This window comes from Myotis brandtii, unplaced genomic scaffold (assembly GCF_000412655.1).
Source record: "Myotis brandtii unplaced genomic scaffold, ASM41265v1 scaffold176, whole genome shotgun sequence".
NCBI classification, from domain to species: Eukaryota; Metazoa; Chordata; class Mammalia; order Chiroptera; family Vespertilionidae; genus Myotis; species Myotis brandtii.
This window is the reverse complement of record NW_005356519.1, coordinates 1,031,916-1,050,507: the sequence shown is the minus strand read 5'-3', so window position 1 is coordinate 1,050,507 and position 18,592 is coordinate 1,031,916. Positions and strand designations below refer to the sequence as shown.

General features: G+C 37.5%; 1 protein-coding gene across 1 annotated transcript in view; it reads right to left on the bottom strand.

The window, feature by feature from the left end:
* Window positions 1-395: 395 nt before the first annotated feature.
* FAM83B (family with sequence similarity 83, member B) overlaps window positions 396-18,592 on the bottom strand; it is a 61,270-nt gene continuing 43,073 nt past the window's right edge. The window contains exons 2-4 of the mRNA XM_005863298.2: window positions 17,153-17,317; window positions 16,296-16,420; window positions 396-6,848 (exon numbers count right to left, since the gene is read on the bottom strand). Coding sequence (XP_005863360.1) covers window positions 4,547-6,848; window positions 16,296-16,420; window positions 17,153-17,317 — 2,592 coding nt within the window. The 3' untranslated portion in view covers window positions 396-4,546. The remainder of the gene's footprint in view (window positions 6,849-16,295; window positions 16,421-17,152; window positions 17,318-18,592) is intronic.

Sequence of the window (18,592 nt, the reverse complement as noted above, 5' to 3'; positions counted from 1 at the left end):
AATGAAATGTTCCTTTAGCATATTTCACTCCAACTAAATGCTATAGTTATACAAATCAGCTACCAATTTGAAACAAAATAGATCCTCTATTTTTCAAAGTCCCAAGTTATTTAAAATAGCTACTATAGTGCATTAGAAATAGAAATAAAAAAACAGGTGTATATAATATTGTTCAGGGAAGAATATTGTTACTGGATATCAAATATGGATAGATTATTATATAAAATATTATTGCTAACCAAAATAAATCTAAAAGTGTTTAAGCTATGGTTTCAAAATTTATAGAAAAACATTAAAGAGGTATAAAAATCTAAATTCATAATAAAATAACTAAGTGAAAGTATAAGCTTATATAGAAAAATCCACGGTATGAGAGAAAAAATAAACACAATATATTGATATTTGTACAAAATTATTTAATATTCTTTTATTAGATCTAAAAACAAAGTTAATTTGGAAGAATATTTCTTTGCTAACATTGTATTTATATTAAAAATTGACTTTTTGGTTTATAATTCCATCCTTTTTATTTTAAATATTCTAGAACCAAACTCAATATTATGGTAAACTTTATAAAAACAAACAGCATCACACATAGTCTATATAAAAAGTTATTCTACTTTACATCCCTTATCCATAGGCACATTAAGAACGACAGATACTCACAAAAGACAAATATCTGTGGAATAAAAGTTGAATAACTAGATAATCCTGAGAAAAGTTAAAGTTAATGCAGAGTTCAATCTTCTTCCTGCTTATCTAGATCACAGTGGATGCCATCTTGATTAAACAAGGTATTTGCTTCCACAGGTGAGAATAGCAACACATAGCATACTGTGACACAGCACATCAGAACTGAGGTTAACCTGATCTTTATGACAGAGAGATATCAATGTGCTCAGGATACAGGCACTTAAACTATTCTGAAGCTACCTGCCAAGAACTACTTTGAAATCACACCAATTTTCTTGAGTTTCTGCTTACAGAAATTAATGTAGGATGTAGAGAGTAAAAATGACCTTACCAAATTTTATATGAAAATACTCTTACGTGACATTATCTTTCTGCCAATATTCATTTGGGAGCAAAATGAATTACATTGCTTGAAATAAATATATCCATGGAGTTTGGAGTGGCTGTAAATTATTGGAAGTACTGTGTGCTTGCTCAGTTTTAACCTTGAGGAGTTTCTCAGCCACAGAAACTTTGGAAAGTTACTCTGCACAGATTCTGACACATAGATATTTCTGAAGGAAAAAAATAGAGAAGGAAAACAACCAAAGGGAAAAAAAAAGTCAGAGAATAAATCTGCTGTGCAAAAGTCTAAGCTGCCCGCCACGAGCGGATGAAATGAAGCATCCTGTGCTTACAGTGTCACTAGGGAGAGGAGGAGCTCAGACACTGTGTAAAAACTGCTTCCAGAAGCGATGGCAGCGGCTGCACAGAAAGGCAACCAGCTCTTGCTTGTAATTAAACATGATCTTCTACACACTAGTCTTTTTGTAATTTCAGCTTTAAAATTACGTTGCTCAAAATTTTCAGGATTTGCCATTTCAGAGCGGCCTAAAGACAATTAGCCAACTACCCCCTTATCTCTGAAACATGCCCCATCTAATAGTAACTTAGAATGGGTCAGATATTAAAGTCAATCTGGTTTGGTTAACTGTGGGTCCAGAATTACAGACGTCAATTTTTCTAAGAGCAAAATTACAAATCTCTTTTACTCTCTGCTAACGTTTTTAAATATCTGAAGAGCATACAACTTCTAGTTGACTCTAAAAATTAATCCACTAACAATTAGAAACAGCTTTATTGCAGCTGAATTCCTCTTCTGATTACAAGGAAATGCATATTTCAGTTTTGTTTTAATTCATTTTTTATAAATATACTTGGCTGTCTTTTTTGTGAAAATGGCTCTTCCGCCTCAAAGTTTTATTTTTATGCTATTAATTTATGACAAAATGTGCAAAACTTTCTATTACATTTACTTTACCAAAATAATATAATCCTATGTTGTAGTACTTGGGAATTCCTTAAGTTATAATGAGAGTTTTAAAATCCGCTTTTGTGAATGATGTTAAACTGAATATTATATTCTGAATTTGTGTTTATAAAATGCTATTGCTGTAGAGTTACTGTTATAGTTTTGCAATTTGTAAAGAGAGCAAAAGACAGGGATTCCTTTCAAAGGAGGTTCCTCAAGCAGAGAGGAATAAGAAGCCAGTAGGGTATGGTGTAGTATAGTATTAAAAATATAAGCTTTTGTGTTTAAACCTGTTCTACCAATTAAGAGCTGTGTAACTCTTGGCAAATTATGTAACTTCTTTGAGGCTTAGTTTTCTTATTTGCAAAAAGGAGGTATTTCCCAGGGTTCCTCAACCTGCTTCTGTACTAGAGAAAGAAGCCCATTAGGGTAGGAAGCTAGGCAGGGAATGGAACTCAGGGTTCGTTAAATACATGATCTAGTTGTATGTTGTATTACTTTTTCTGTGGGGCATATACCACTGGTGGGTAGCACAATAATATTTAAACTTTATAGATCAGCCTGATTCTGACACGTAGATATTTCTGAAGAAAAAAAATAGAGAAGGAAAACAACCAAAGGAAAAAAAAAAGTCAGAGAATAAATCTGCTGTGCAAAAGTCTAAGCTGCCCGCCACAAGATATACAACTAGATCATGTATTTAACTAACCCTGAGTTCCATTCCCTGCCTAGCTTCCTACCCTAATGGGCTTCTTTCTCTAGTACAGAATCAGGTTGAAGCTCACCAATGGTTCCTCTTCCCTTTCTCTCATTGTCACAGGTCAACTGGAAAGGGATCAAAATGACTACCCAGCAATTAAAACTGGCCTGCTGGGTTACATTCATACGTCAATCTCAATTTTATTCCTTAATCTCAACTACTATGACTATTTTAAGCCCCATGTGTCCTGTTGTCTGGTGGCATTCAACTAAATCCTTTTTGATTGATTGCTCTTGAGTCAGGAAATATAAACATTTTTCTCATTTAATCCCTAATAGTTTGGGTAAGGCAAAAGTTGAACATATTTTGGAGGTAATGTGATGAGACAGTATGTTATAGACACTTTAGTACCATTACTTATTAATTATGTGACTTGGGGCATTATCTCTTTGTACTGAAATGTCTCAATTATCACCTTAGTCATCAACTATAAATAAAGAGGGTAATGCTAACCCACAAAATGTTGTGGTGACTTTAGGTTCAGGCTCAAGACCTGGTCTAAGTAAGCACTCAGTAACTGTTTTCTTTTCCTGACTGTCATTACTTCTCCCATTGTATTTCTTATCATGGTTTGAAAATACCGAGGAAAGTTATTTAAATGGCAGAGATATTTTAATGCCATTATTTTCATTATCTCATAACATATATTAATATTTGTCTGAATCTTGAATTTTTAAAACAATAAAATATTGCCCTATCCAGCCCCATCCCCTGAGAGGAGCTAACTGTTACATCTTCCTTACTCTTGTGGATGCTGCCTGGAGAGTTTGACACAGGAAGTCTTAACACCTTCAAGCAGGTCCAAGGGTCATGAAAGAACAGACCAGGTACCACGCCCCATATTCATCACAGCATTCCTATGAAAACACTGCCAAGTCACCCGGTGTTTGGCACAGCATAAAAAAAGAGCAAAGACTTCTGCAAGCAAGACACTTAAGTACTGTCATCCTCTTAAGATAAAAAATTATGTAGAAATTTATGTTTCTAAAAGTTTATTTTACAGTATATAAAGGGGAGGGGCACATCGGGCTTTTCAATTCCTGCTGCCTTGCTATTCGTTTGAAAGAAGAAATGACTATAAAAGCTCAGCAGCTGATGGATAAGTGAAGTCCAGGCTCCCTGGAAAGGGTGGGAAGAAGCACATCCTGGAAGGAAGACACATTCCTAAGATATACTTGTACTACATGAGGCTGAAACTTTGCAAACACCCTCAGGCAACATAAAAAATATGCTGATCTATAAAGTTTAAATATTATTGTGCTACCCACCAGTGGTATATGCCCCACAGAAAAAGTAATACAACATTAATAAAATATAACAAGTTATCCTGTAAAATGTAAAGGCAATTAAAACAAAAAAGGCTTTGTCTTATTTTCTCATAATCTGAAGTTATGAAAACCCCACAAAGATGTGGGCCACTGAGAGTATTAGGATCCTTTTATAAAAGGAATGACTTTGCAATAAATGGTTAAAACCCATGCACCATCTCTCCACTAAAGCTTCTAGTTAAGACTTAAGAAGATCTTCATTCTGAAGAAAACAATTACATTTTTTACCATTACCATTTAAAAATTACATGTTTATAGAGACATTCCAATGGTGGCATAATTAAGCACAACTAACTTCATCATAAACAATAACTTTACTGTACACAGTATGTTGGTAAAAATATACATCATACCCCAAATCCTGCCTCACAGAACTCTATTGGCATTTACAAAAACTGTCCACAATGTTCTTTGGACAAATAATCATAGCCACATTCATTTTGTATTTTAATATCTACTGGCAATTATAATACTTCATTTATTTTTGTTTATGAAGTTTCCAAACTTTTGCATAAATCCTCGAAACTTGTTTTCATTTGGCTGATATGTGTGGTAAACATTAGTGTTGTAAGCAAGCCTTGGACTGGACCGACCATAGCTATTGCCCACAGTTGTGGATTTTATTTCTGGGCGGTGTATACTGCTATTTGACATGCTGCTTGTTGGCTGAATAGAATTCTCAATCTTACAAAATGGCTCAAAACGACTGTAAATGCGCCGGTCAGTTGACTGAGTTCTTAGAAGCTCAGTGGGCTGTGACCTTACAGGAGGAGCTGGTTTTCTTACAGGAGCAACAACTCTATTAATCTCCTTCGAATCTCGGTATTGGATCTGTTCTGTGTTAAATCTTGGGGCAGAGGCATCCCCTGGCCTTTCTAAGAACTTGTTTTCAACTGGACTTGGAGAAGGCATTATTTCATTACTTTCATCGGGTGGAGAATTTCTCCCCTGAGAGGAGCTAACTGTTATATCCTCCTTACTCTTGTGGATGCTGCCTTGAGAGTTTGATGAGGAACCACGCTTTCTTCTAGGAGACAACTCAGCTTTCGGTTCTGACTTTTTGGGGTTTTGATTCTCTTCAGCCTCAGAAGCCAAAGTGTCAGAACTACTACACATTCTATAAAAGGGAGATGCTTTATTTTTGGATAAATTTTCTTTCTTTTCTGGGCTAAGGCTAAGTAATGACCTTAACTTCTGAGATCCCTTTTTCAAAAAGCTTGGGGAACCCTTAACTTCTTTCTTTGAAGTGAGGTCTTTGTTAGATTCCTCTTTATTCACATCAAGCAAAGCAGCGATGGAAATGGACTTGGTAGCTGCGCCACTCGGAGGGTCTCCCTGGATCACCTCCTCCTCCTCTTCCACACTGTTGGTCACATTGTGCATGCTTTTAGAACTTTTCAGCAAATCCTCTTTGGGTTTTACAGGCTGTCTAATTCGATTTCTGGTAAGTGTACTATAAACATAATGCTTATTATTTCCATGATCTAAATTGACTTTTGAGTGGTCAAAGAATGGGAAACTTCGCCTTTTAAGCAGATTCTCGTTTTGTTGTTGATTCTTTAGGTTTTCTGTCTGCTTATTTACACACAAGTTTGTATATAAATAGTTGCTTGACTCTGGATGGCCATCTGTAGTTTGGTTTAAGACTGCTGAGTGGTTTTCGGGAGTCGGCAAGGTGTGCATTTTTGGCGACTCTGCCTGCAATGGTAGCTTGGGGATGGATTCTGGCAAGGGTTCATCTGTCAACTGCTCTACACTTGTAGGGGTATCTGGGACCTCCTTGGGTGTGTCACTTCCCTGGGAACCAATGATAGTTGAATTTGAAGAGCCAGTTGTACAACTATTAACTTCTTGCTGCTCAGGTAAAGTTGGTTTAAACACTAAAGAGGGACGAAGCCGCGGATGTGTATAAAGGGTGCTGGCTTTCAAGTTCTCAGAACTGCCATAGTTCTCAAACCGGTCCCCTAGCGCCGATCCATTAGAATCAGGTGCAGCTTCTGAATGATCATTTAAGTAGGATTCGATCCTCCAGTTACGCAGGAATGACTTCGTGGTATTTTCAAGGGTTGGCATTCGTTGTTGCAAAAAGCGAACATGATTATCTGTCCCATTAAAAGACCTCCGCACATTTGAATTCCTCTCTGCAAGATGCGTCGTTTTCCTCTGGGCAAGCCAATTGCCAAAACTCTGGGCAGGGGTGACCTGGTGGCTCGCATAGCCTCCCCTGGACGAGGATGCCACACTCAGACTATCTGAAGGCTTTTTCCAGTTACCAGGAGGATTGATGGTTCGATTCATGGTCCTGTTCAGCAACAGGTATGACGCCGTTTCTGGCTGTTCCCCGGCATAACTGTGCCTCTTCCAATTTTCATTCTGACTGGGCTGATACTGACGGATTGCATTTGGACCATTAAAGTTGGGAACAAAATGAGGTTTGTATCCAGGATTCCTCATGCTATATTTGTCATGTTCATTCCGAGCGTATATCCCTCTGTTTTTGAAGTAACTAGCATCTAGGTTATGGATTTGGTCTTGTCTAGCAAGAAAGTTTCTTTGGCTGGAAACAGAGGCCAAGGATGAGAGTGAGCGCTGGTAGGTGCCGTTCTCCCACAGGGCTTTGCTGTGCTTCACCCTGGCTGATTCTTCCTGGGCGAAAGGACTGGGGACACAGGACCTGGCATAGAGTGTCCTGAATTCTTCATCAAAGGACTCAACCAGTTGTCCTGTGATGACCTGAACCATGCTGAGGTGAGCTTTTTCAAATGACCACATGTAGCTGGAAAAAAAAAATCAAAATTAGAACATTTTACATTGGCTGAGTTAAAAGATTAATGACAATATATATATATATATATATAGCTCTTCTAAGAAACATGTGTGGGTTAATGCCAACATTGGCTGAGTTAAAAGATTAATGACAATATATATAGCTCTTCTAAGAAACATGTGTGGCTTAATGCCGACAAAAGAGTATTTTTTGTTTGTTTTCCTTGACTACCATAATTTAGAACATCTCCAATCATTACATGCTTGTAATACATAAGCCACCCCACTCCCATATTCATATTTTAAGTAATAAATCAACTCAAGTTCTGGGTTTGAATCCACCCACAATTCTTTATAGTGTTTATAAGAAGTCCAAAGAAAAGTCTGCTATGCATTTTGGATCTCTGCCTGCTAAGATTTTTATGGAATAAAAAAATGATATTATATTTCATAGATAGCATCCGGGCAAGGTCAAGGCAAGCTAGTGCCACAGGAAAAGTTGAGAGAACTGGTTTCTGCTGATCTCTCTAGTCCCATGAGCTGGAGCCTCAGTCTACTCTTACCCAAAATGAGGACAAGAACAGCATAATCACTACAATTCTTTATATTTTGAACATTTTATAATGCCTGATGGGCCTATGCAAATAGGATGTGGGGCGTTGTAAACTGAGAGAGCGTTTGTGGGCAGTAGCCTCAGTTATTAGACAGTGCACACAGTGTTCTCAGGATTGATAAATTTAATCCTCACAAACCATGCCGGTCAGAATGCCAATTCAGATCTTCTAATACAGGTACAATTTCTAGGAAAATAAATTTGTGACTACTTTATAGTATTTTTTGGAACTTCTGATCTCTTTTTCAGAGTTTAGAGCAAACAGTTACCTTGAAGCTTCATGTAAAATGTTAAATCTGACATTTGAACATCTAAATAATTAACATGCAGAGTCACTGAGCTGGAAAAGAAAGCACTAATATGTTATGTATCAAATAATTACATGATGCAATAGGGGCTAATACAAAAAAAAACTATAGAGACATTCTCCACAATAAAGGACTTTGGTGTTTATAAAGGGGGGACAATAATGAAGGCAGATTAAATTATTAAAAGAATGTGCAGAGTAATAATTTAAAATACATTAAATACTATAAACAGTAGTGTGCAACTTAATTATTCTGATATGCTTAATGTTATCTAGAATACTTATTGAATGATGGTATGAGTACAACATTTACTACATGTTCTTTATTTACACACTAGAGGCCCGATGCACAAAATTCATGCAAGAATAGGCCTTCCTTCCCACAGCTGCTGGCACCGGCTTCCATCTGGCACCCGGGACCCAGGCTTCCCTCCGGCTTCCAGCAGGCACCCAGGACCCAGGCTTCCTTCCGGCTCCCAGCAGGCACCCGGGACCCAGGCTTCCATTGCAGCCCCGGCTTTTATTATTATAGATGTGTTGGCCATCAGGCTGACTTAAAAGAAATGGTGCAAAACTGAATCATTAAAGAAATTTCAATCCAACTGAAGAAATTTCAATCCAACTAAAATTTCAATCCAACTGAAATTTCAATCTAACACTGAAGTGTGTTAGAAACAGCAAGTAAAGGAATGAATAGTCAGCTATCAAATGCAAGAAGAATCCCTGGAGAAAGTGGAAGTTTAGCAATATTTTGATAGAAACTAGACAACCCTGAAGTTCACACACAAAAGGTGTGGGAGGACAATTTGTGTGGAAGAAGAAACATAGAAAAAGGAAGTAATAATGGTCATGTATTGATTGGACACAGAAAACAAATTATGTTTACCTGAAGAAAAGAAGCTATATAAGAGATGGATGAACCTTGAAAGCAAAGCAGAGTTGGATTGTGGAATCTGTTCCCAGGTTTGAACCAATTATAATAAAAAGAGATGTTTGAAGAATGATTTTTTTCTTTAACTAATTGTTGTGTAGACTTGAAAGATGAGGGATTGTATTCACTATGAAGAGTAAAGTAGTTGCAATGAGGTGATAAGAGACTAAGCCAGAGCAGAAATTGGAATGAGTAAAAATGGTGAGCCAGTAACAAGAAGAAAGAATAAGAATATCTGCAGGTCATAAAAAGGCTGTGCATAGGATATAAAAGAATTACCTGCAGGTGTGGAGCTTCGGAATCTGAGAAGATAATGGTACTAATGAATGTGTGGCAGTTGGAAAACTTTCTAGGATTTGGTAAATCAGAAAATACTATTGAAATATAATTTCAGGTAATGGAAAGGTATTCAATTGGAGACATTTAATGTAGAGAGTATTCTCTGGAAACACTGAACACTCCCAGAGATAAAAGATATACTTATACTGACATTTAGGCAACTTCCTATAAAATTTCCAGGACCCTAGCCAATCATTGTTCTGTGAATTCACCTATTGATAAGCATTTCCCACACAATTTCCACTAAGTTCTATAGTCCCTTATTCTTAAATATAAGGACAGTGCAAAAGATAGGCAGACATTAGAATAAAGTTTAGAAGATAGCTTATACTGCTTAAAAGCTTAGATGCAATATAGAAACCAAACCGAACAAACACAAAAAAGGTACTTGGAGGAAACAGAGAAAATGCACAAATAAGAATAAATATGCACATACACACACACACACACACACAGTATTTTCAAAGAAATAAAGAGGGAAATAAGTATATAAAACACACATAGGATGTTAGGAAAATATTTCAAGTAGCAGATATTCAAAATATTTGATAGCAACATCCAAAAAGATAGATATTAAGCAGGAGGAAATCCCTCTGTTAGTAATAATGCCCCCACTACTGGATGGAAAATTACGGGGGGGCGGGGGGCGGGGGCGGGAAATACAATGGGAACAGAAATCTAGTTAAGAATTCCAGAGACAGACAATAAAGATAATTGAGGAGAAGACATTGTCAACGAATAAATGAGAAAACTTCTCAGAATCTAAAGACACAACTATTTGGATTGCCCGGAAAAAAGGCCTATATCTAGAAACATCTTAATAAATTTGAGAATAGCATGGAATAAAAGGGAAGTCCTAGGCCCTGGCTGGGTAGCTCCATTGGTTAGAGCGTCCTGAAATATTAAGTTTATGGGTTCAATCTCCTCCCAGGGCAAATACAAAAATCAACTAATAAATGCATAAATACGTGGAACAACAAATCAATGTTTCTTTCTCTCTCTCTCCCCCTTTCTAATCTCTCTCTTAAAATCAATAAATTAAAAAAGAGAGAAATCCTAGACACTCCCAGAAAGAAAAAATATATAAAGTTACATGAAGAGAATTTGAAGTATAATTGTTTGAGGCTTCTTAAATAGCAATTTTGAATGCAGGGCAATGCCTTCCAAATTCAGAGGAAAAAATGATTTAAGTTAGAGTTTCATCGCCAGTTAAAACATAAATCATCTGGAATTATGAATTTTTGGACTTAAAAAATTCCTATGCTGATAGAAAATGTTCTTGAGCAAATTTGAGAGAAAAACCATGACTGGAAACAAAAACGAGTTAAGAATGGGATTAAAAGTAGGATTTTAAAAACTGTAGCTCAAACTACCTAAGAATATAGAAAATACCAGGACCCCAGCTGTGCTCATTAAAGACCTGTTAGTCCAGACTGGACATCACAGATTGTTGGTAGTAATTGAGCATCTGGAAAAGTTTGTGCTAAGAATTCTATAGTTAACTGGAAAAAAACAAAAAACAAAAAACAACTAATAGAAAACAAAGACAATGAATAAAACCAAAACAAAATGGTCATTGTTCACATTGTTATGAAGGAGAAAATATATCATAAATCACTTCATCACTTATCAATAATACATTCTGACACAATTTCAATAATGTAAACCCAGACTTCTTATTTAACCAAAAATTATGATAAACTGTATAGGGTGAATGGGAATCAGGAGGGCAAGTGGATATGAGTGGGTACAAAATACAACTCTTCAATTGCCACAATATAAAGTCAAAAGATCATATCTAAAAGTGATCGGTTTAGCCTGGCCAGGGTGGCTCAGTTAGTTGAGCATTGTCCTGTGCATCAAAAGGTTGCTGGTTCAATTCCTGGTCAGGGACATACCTGGGTTGTGGGCTCTATTCCCTGTGGGTCACATAAGGAAGGCAACTGATGGATGTTTCTCTTTCTCTCCCTTTCCTTTTCTCTCTTCCTCACCTCCTTCTCTCTCCAAGCATGTCCTCGGGTGAGGATTAAAACATAATAATAAAGTAAAATTGATAAATCTAGAAATAGCAGTATAATCACATTATTTAAGAGAATGAAATACATATCAGGAGAACTAGCTAAAATAATTAAATAATTGCCCAACTGGCATGGTTTGGTGGTTGAGTGCTGACCTATGAACCAGGGGGTCACAGTGAGATTTCAGGTCAGGGCACATGCCCTGGTTACGAGCTCATTCCCCAGTGCAGGGGTGTGTAGGAAGCAGACGATCGATATTTCTCTCTCTCTTCCTCCCCCTTCCTCTCTCTCTAAAACCAATAAGAACATATTTTTTACAAAAAGTCCTGGCATGGTTTGGTGGTTGAGTGCTGACCTATGAACCAGGGGGTCACAGTGAGATTTCAGGTCAGGGCACATGCCCTGGTTACGAGCTCATTCCCCAGTGCAGGGGTGTGTAGGAAGCAGACGATCGATATTTCTCTCTCTCTTCCTCCCCCTTCCTCTCTCTCTAAAACCAATAAAAACATATTTTTTACAAAAAGTGGTTCAAGAACTCTGAGTTCCTGATTGGGGGTAATAAGTGAAGTCCATGGAGTGAAAATAGTGACAGGTTGTGGCATGGATTTCTAAATATGATGACTGGCAAGTCTGATCAAAGATGGCATCTTGGAGCCAATAACTTCAGTGAAACTTCACTTTAATGAAACTTTTAGAAAGATCATAACATTTACAAAGAGTTTATCAAATTCTCTCAGTCAATTTTGTGGGTAATACTAAATACCTTCCAGATTTTCATATAATTTCAAATGAACATATCCAATTAAAAAATTTTATTTACACACATTGATAAAAGTATGTATTTTATCTCATTAATGTTAGGATCATGATATGACAAAACACTTATGTTTTCCTAATAAAACCATCACCATGGTGAGGGAGCTGTCACACAATGTGTGACTGTGGTTAGTACAGACACCAGACCTATCTAAAAATGCTGGGAGTTTAAAATATGAAGACTGCCCGGCTGGTGTGGCTCAGTGGTTGAGCATCGGCCCATGAACCAAGAGGTCACACAGTTTGATTCCTGGTCAGGGCACATGCCCAGGTTGTGGGGCTCCATCCCTAGTAGGGAGTATGCAGCAGGAGGCATTTAATTGATGATTCACTCTCATCACTGATGTTTCTATCTCGCTCTTCCTCTCCCTTCCTCTCTTTGAAATCAATAAAAACATATTTAAAATAAAAAAAGACAAATATTGTATAAAAATAAAATATGGAGACATTTTATGGCAAAGAATTTTGACATAAAGAAGGCATTTTGAGTTTGCCTATGAGAAAATCAGTGACAATTACAGAATGTAAGAGACAAAGGATGGTTTTAACCAAAAGGAACTAAAAATTTTGATCAGTTTCTATGAAGACTGGTTCATATCTGTTCCACCAGATCCTGTTAACAGTAGGAAAGTTTCATGATAATTAGTCAGAAAAAAACCCAAAAAGTGACAAGGGCTGACAACCATTAATTTTTTTAAAGAAATATATTTAAAAGTAACATAATATCATAAAGAGATAGAGTTGTTAGATAAGAGTTTTGATGAATTTGTATAATCTGTGGTCCTAGGCATTCCATATCCACTTCTATAAATGATGATTTTAATTCTGCCTCTGGCTTATGATATACAGTGGGGCCTTGACTTACAAGTGTCCCGATTAACGAGTTTTTTGAGATACCAGCTGTCTCTCGGCCGATTTTTTGCATTGAGTTGATAGAGTAATTTGAGTTAACGAGCTCCTTAAGGAGCTCGGTCTCGGAATGAATTAAACTCATAAGTCAAGGCCCCACTATAGATAGAACGATAAAAGTTTTTGTTACTGTTGTTTGTTTTTCCCAACATCACCTCCAAACTAGCTCAGCTAGCTGAAGGCCTGGGGCAGGGGGGTGGGGGCGGGCTAGAGGGCGTCAATGAAGGAAAAAGGGGGACATTGTGTAATACTTTCAACAATGAAGAACTATTTTAAAAAAATAAAGTAGCTCAGTTATAGTCATCTCAACATATAGCACCTATTAACACCAAATGGTAGCAAAACAAAGTTCAGGTGAATTTATTGTTGAAAGATCATCTTAAAAGTCAAGTTAAATAATAAAAATGGAAAGCATTCATTATTATGAGATTAACTAATAAACACCATTCTATAAGTCAAGTGAACTCCCAATTTTAATTAAAATTTCAATTAAAACCAAGTAGATCTGAACAAATACATACACATATAATGAGTTTTTAAAAGGACTCATTAATTTTAAGCACTGGTTGTAATTTCTGCTCTCCACACATTTTCCTTTAGAACTCCAAACTACATTTTCCAAAAAAGATCCCCTAGAAAGGAAAGTTGGCAGATAACAGTTTTTTTAAAGGCCTAAAATAATAGGTAACATTAGAGGTTTTGGATGCATTAACTCTAATTCTCATGACAACGGCATGAGGTAGTTCTATGATTATCCTCTTTACAGAGGAGCAAGCTCAAACGCAACCACATTAAGGAACTTGCCCACAGCCTTCCACTTTAACTTGTTGCCTCATTCTTGCGGACATTTTAAGTTCCTAAGGTTTCCTCTCACACTGTCCTGCTTACATCCACAGGTCTCCTGGCTTCTTGCCACAGTCTTTAGTAAGGAGTCCACTCTGCCCTGATGACCTGGCAGTGCATACATGCTTGTTGGTGCTTTCCTCTGCCTGTTAATATAGCCTCGCTGTGTATCCCATTAAGGACCGATGCCTGAAATTTATCAGAGAATATGAGGGCAGCACTCACACTGTAGAGCCAGTGGGATCTGGACTGTGCTGCCAGTCCTGGACTGCCTGTGGTCCTTAGCTGTGAGGTTTTAGACACGTCACTTAAACTCCTGGAACTTCAATTTCATCCTTTATAAAATGTAGATAAAAACAACAGCCTTACAGATAAGCTGTAAGGATGGGGTTGAAATATATAAATGAACTAAGCTGGAATAGAGTAGATATACCACCAGTGGAAGCCTCTAAAGATGCCAGAGAGTAGAATCCGAGTAACCTGTCTAGTGTCTACTATGACAGCCAGACTCTTAAACGTACTTTTTGGTAGTATTAGTGACTACATGATAATTATCAGTTTCTCAATAGTGATGAAATAAGAAAAATCTGTTCAACAGGTTCTTAAAAAATGATAAACTGCTTCCATTAAAAAAACATTTTTATTGATTTTTAGAGAGGAAGGGAGAGAAGAGATAGACACATCAATGATGACAGAGAATCATTGATCAGCTGCCTCCAGCACACCCCACACTGGGGATCGAGCCCACCACCTGGGCATATAGCCTGACTGGGAATCGAACCGTGACCTCCTGGTTCATAGGTTGATGCTCAACCACTGAGCAATGCCTTCCATTTTTATGAACAATTATTATTAAGTCCATACTATGTACTGTTTTCATAAGGAACAAAAACACATTTAGTATTGTGGAGCCATAGATAAACTGAGATATCAGTTAACCCCCTCATTTTGGGGATGAATAACTTGAAGCCAAAGGAAGTTATGGGATTTGCCCAACGTCTTAATGTTCTTTAGAGGTACAGTCAGAACCGAAACCCAAGTCTCCAAGATTGTTTTTATTTTTTATTTTTAAGAAATAACTAAATAGATTACATTAACATTGGAAATTAATAGTTTCTGTAAATGATTGATAACAATGCAGGTAAACACAAACTAGGCTATTATTAAAAAGACAAGAGATAAGTGTTGTGCACTCTTGGTGGGAATATAAATAGGTGCAGCCACTGTGGAAAACAGTATAGAGGTTCCTCAAAAAAATTAAAAACCCAATTACCATATGGCCCAGGAATTCCACTTCTGAATATTCATCTTTAGAAAACAAAAACACTAACTCAAAAAAGATATCTGCATGCCCATGTTCACTGCATTGGCTATATTTGCAACTTGAAGCCCAGTGCATGGGATTCATGCACTGGTAGGGAGTATGGCCTGCAGGGATCCGCCCGCTGTGGGAATACTGCTCATCCCAGTCAGTCGAGCTGCTGTGGACTCACCCTCTGAGCAGCTGCTCCTGCTGCGGAGTGCAGCCGCTCAACCTGGTCAGCCAAGCGGCACTCCCACTGTGGGAGCGCACAGACCACCAGGGGGCAGCTCCTGCATTGAGCGTCTGCCTCCTGGTGGTCAGTGTGCACCATAGCGACTGGTTGACCACTCATTCTGATTGTTCTGCTGTTCAGTCACTGGGCTTTTATTATATAGGATAGCCAAGATATAGAAGCAACCTAAATATTTCTCTTTTATTAGTGTAGATAGCCAAGATATAGAAGCAACCTAAATGTCCCTCCACAGATGCATGGATAAAAAAGATGTGGTACATATATACAACAGAAAACTATTCAACCATAGAAAAGGATGAAATCTTGCCATTTGCAACAACATAGGATGGACTTGAGGTCATTACACCAAGTTAAATAAATCAGACAGAGATAGACAAATACAGTATGATCTCACTTATATGTAAAGCCCCTGTTCCCCCTCCAAAAAAAAAGTTTACAGATACAGAGCACAGATTGGTTGTTGCCAGAGGCAGGGAGGTGTGGGATGGGTAAAAAGGGTAAATGTGTCAAAATGTACAAACTTCCAGTTATAAACTAAATAAGTCCTGGGGATGTAATGTACAGTATGGTGACTATCTATATATATAAAAGCCAAGTGGCCGGAAGGACAGAACGACCGGTTGTAATGATGAACACTGTGGCAGCCAACTGGCCAGATCATCCGATTGCCCATCCCCGATTGCCCATCCCCACCCTGATTGGGGGTGAGGTTGGCGGCCAACCTCCCGCATTTCTTCTCCCCTGCCAGCCTGGCCTGATTGGCCCCCATCGGGGCTGGCCGACTGGACCCCACCTGTGCACAAATTTCTGCACCGGGCCTCTAGTAGTTAATAACACTATATTGCATATTTAAAAATTGCTAAGAAAGTAATCTTGAAGGATTATCCTCATCACAAAGATAAAAAAGTTTTTTTGTAACTATGTATGGTGATGGATGCTAACTACACTTATCGTGGTGATCATTTAGCATTATATACAAATATTAAACCATTATACTTGAAACTAATATAATGTTACATGTGAATTATAACAATTAAAAAAGAACTAAGCAGATTACACTAAAATTTGAAACTAATAAATTCTATAAATTATTATTAATGTGGGAGATGAACACAATGATCTTACCTGTAAGAACCATACATAACTTTCTGGCAGTCAATTAACAAAAATTTCTGTTCCAATTTTCCATGAAATTTGGCTCCTGTTTTTGAAAGATAATCTTGGCCTTTTACTGTCCGCACTCGAATATTCTAGAATTATACAAAAATATAATGTAGAAATTAAGGCTAGAAAGGGAATATTTTAAAAAGTAAAATATATGCTAATATAAAACCTTAGTACCAAAAACAGTGTACCTGAAATAATTTTTAAACACATAACCAAAGACAAATAGTGAAAAGCAACTTTTAAAACACCACCCAAAAAAGAAATAAACTAGGAAAAGAGTAATTTAAGATACTACTTTACATTTATATGGGATGGTTTCATAAATCACTTAAGGGTCCTATTGCAAGATCCTTTCAAGTTATAAATTCATAATGTCCAAATAACTAATATTAAAATGCACCCGCCTTTTAAAAAGTCAAATGGAACTGAAATCACTGTGCCAAATGATTGTGATAAGCAACACCTGCTGCATGAAAGAATCACTGGAGTCAGTAGTTTCAAGGTTGTATATGCAAAACAGAAGCATTAATTATGACTGGTAGCAAAAAAAAACCTCAGAAGCTCAAGTGCCTCACTATCAAGAAAAGCACCATATACATTTGTCATAAATATATGTGCTTTCAGTTACATTCGAAAAAATACAAGGGACCCTTTAATGATCAACCGTCATTCTACTTTAAATTATATATGTATGTATTTTTTTCTATTTTACTTTTGGAGTAATATAGCTTAACATGTCTTAAATTCGACTGAGACAAAAAATAGTACACAAACTATCAAAACGGTACCTGAGGAAAAAAACATGGAATTCTTACCCTGAGACGTTGAACTTGGCAACCCTGCTTCTCAGTCATATTTAGGAAATGATTAAAGTTGGATTCATCAAGCAGAATGTATACAGATACCCCTCGAGTTGATGCCTCCACTATTTCTTTGAAAATGTCCACATCTGTAAACATGTCCATCACTAAAGCAATGACCTGTTAAAAATAAGAATAGCAAACAATGTTAGATACCCACTAGGAAAATATCTAGAAATTGGTGCTTTCAATAAAAATTGGATAAAATAGAAAATTAAATACATGTATAAACAAGCACTTGTGTTTTCTAAAATAGAAGGTAAAGGATGAAAAGAGTCTGTTGAAAATAAACAAAAATAAATAAGAAATTAGATAAAATGGAATGACCTGGGAATAGACACATGGCAACAACAGCCAGGATCATGGATAGTATATTAAGTCATTTTATTTACTCTAGCAAGATGTTGAAACAAAATACTGGACCATGCATAAATTATACAAGTTGATGACATTCTCTAAACTAACTGTGAAACATATTTGAATTAGATTTTCTCCAGGTAGAACAATTTCAATCATTCTAGTGGCCTCTCATGATCCTTTTCTTATTTATAAATGGAATAAGGTGCTAGAAGAAGGGAGATGCTAGTGTTAACATCACTCATGTCTTGTGAATATTCTTTAATCAAATATGTGACAAACTCTCAAATTACATTCACAATTATTTTTTATTATTGATACTATTACACATGCCCCCATTTTTCCCCTCTTTGACCAGCTTCACCTAGACCCTGTCCTCACCCGCATCCCCTGGCCTTCACCACACTGCTCTCTGGGATTACGCTGCATTAATAAGTGGTGTGACAATGTATAGGCACTGAGATGAAGAAAAGAAAATGCCCATATTATAAACTTACTAGAGGCCAGGTGCATGGATTCATGCACTGGTGGAGTCCCTCAGCCTGGCCTGCACCCTCTCACAATCCAGGACCCAGGTGGGGATCGGGCTGAAACCAGCCGTCTGACATCCCTCCAAGGATGTAGTAGTGTGCGAAGTGACAGGTGATTGGGGAGGAGCCCGAGCCTGGGCCAGGTGCTAGGCCGCTCCTGCTCATTCTGGCCCCGCTGCACCTGTCACCACCACTGCAAGGTAGTGCTGCCACGGAGGCAGGAGAGGCTTGCACCACCGCAGATGCGCTTGCCAGGCATAAGTCCAGCATCTGGCGCCCATTGGTCAGCTGAGCGGCGCTCCCACTGTGGGAGTGAACTGACCACCAGAGGGCAGCTCCTCCATTGAGTGTCTGCCCCTGGTGGTCAGTGCGCCTCATAGCAACTGGTCAACCAGTCATTCAATTGTTCGGTCATTCGGTCATTCAGGCTTTTATATATATAGATTTTACAAAATAACTCTTAGAAGTGTATGTGTGGAGTAGTCTGGCACCAATTTTTTTAACTTGA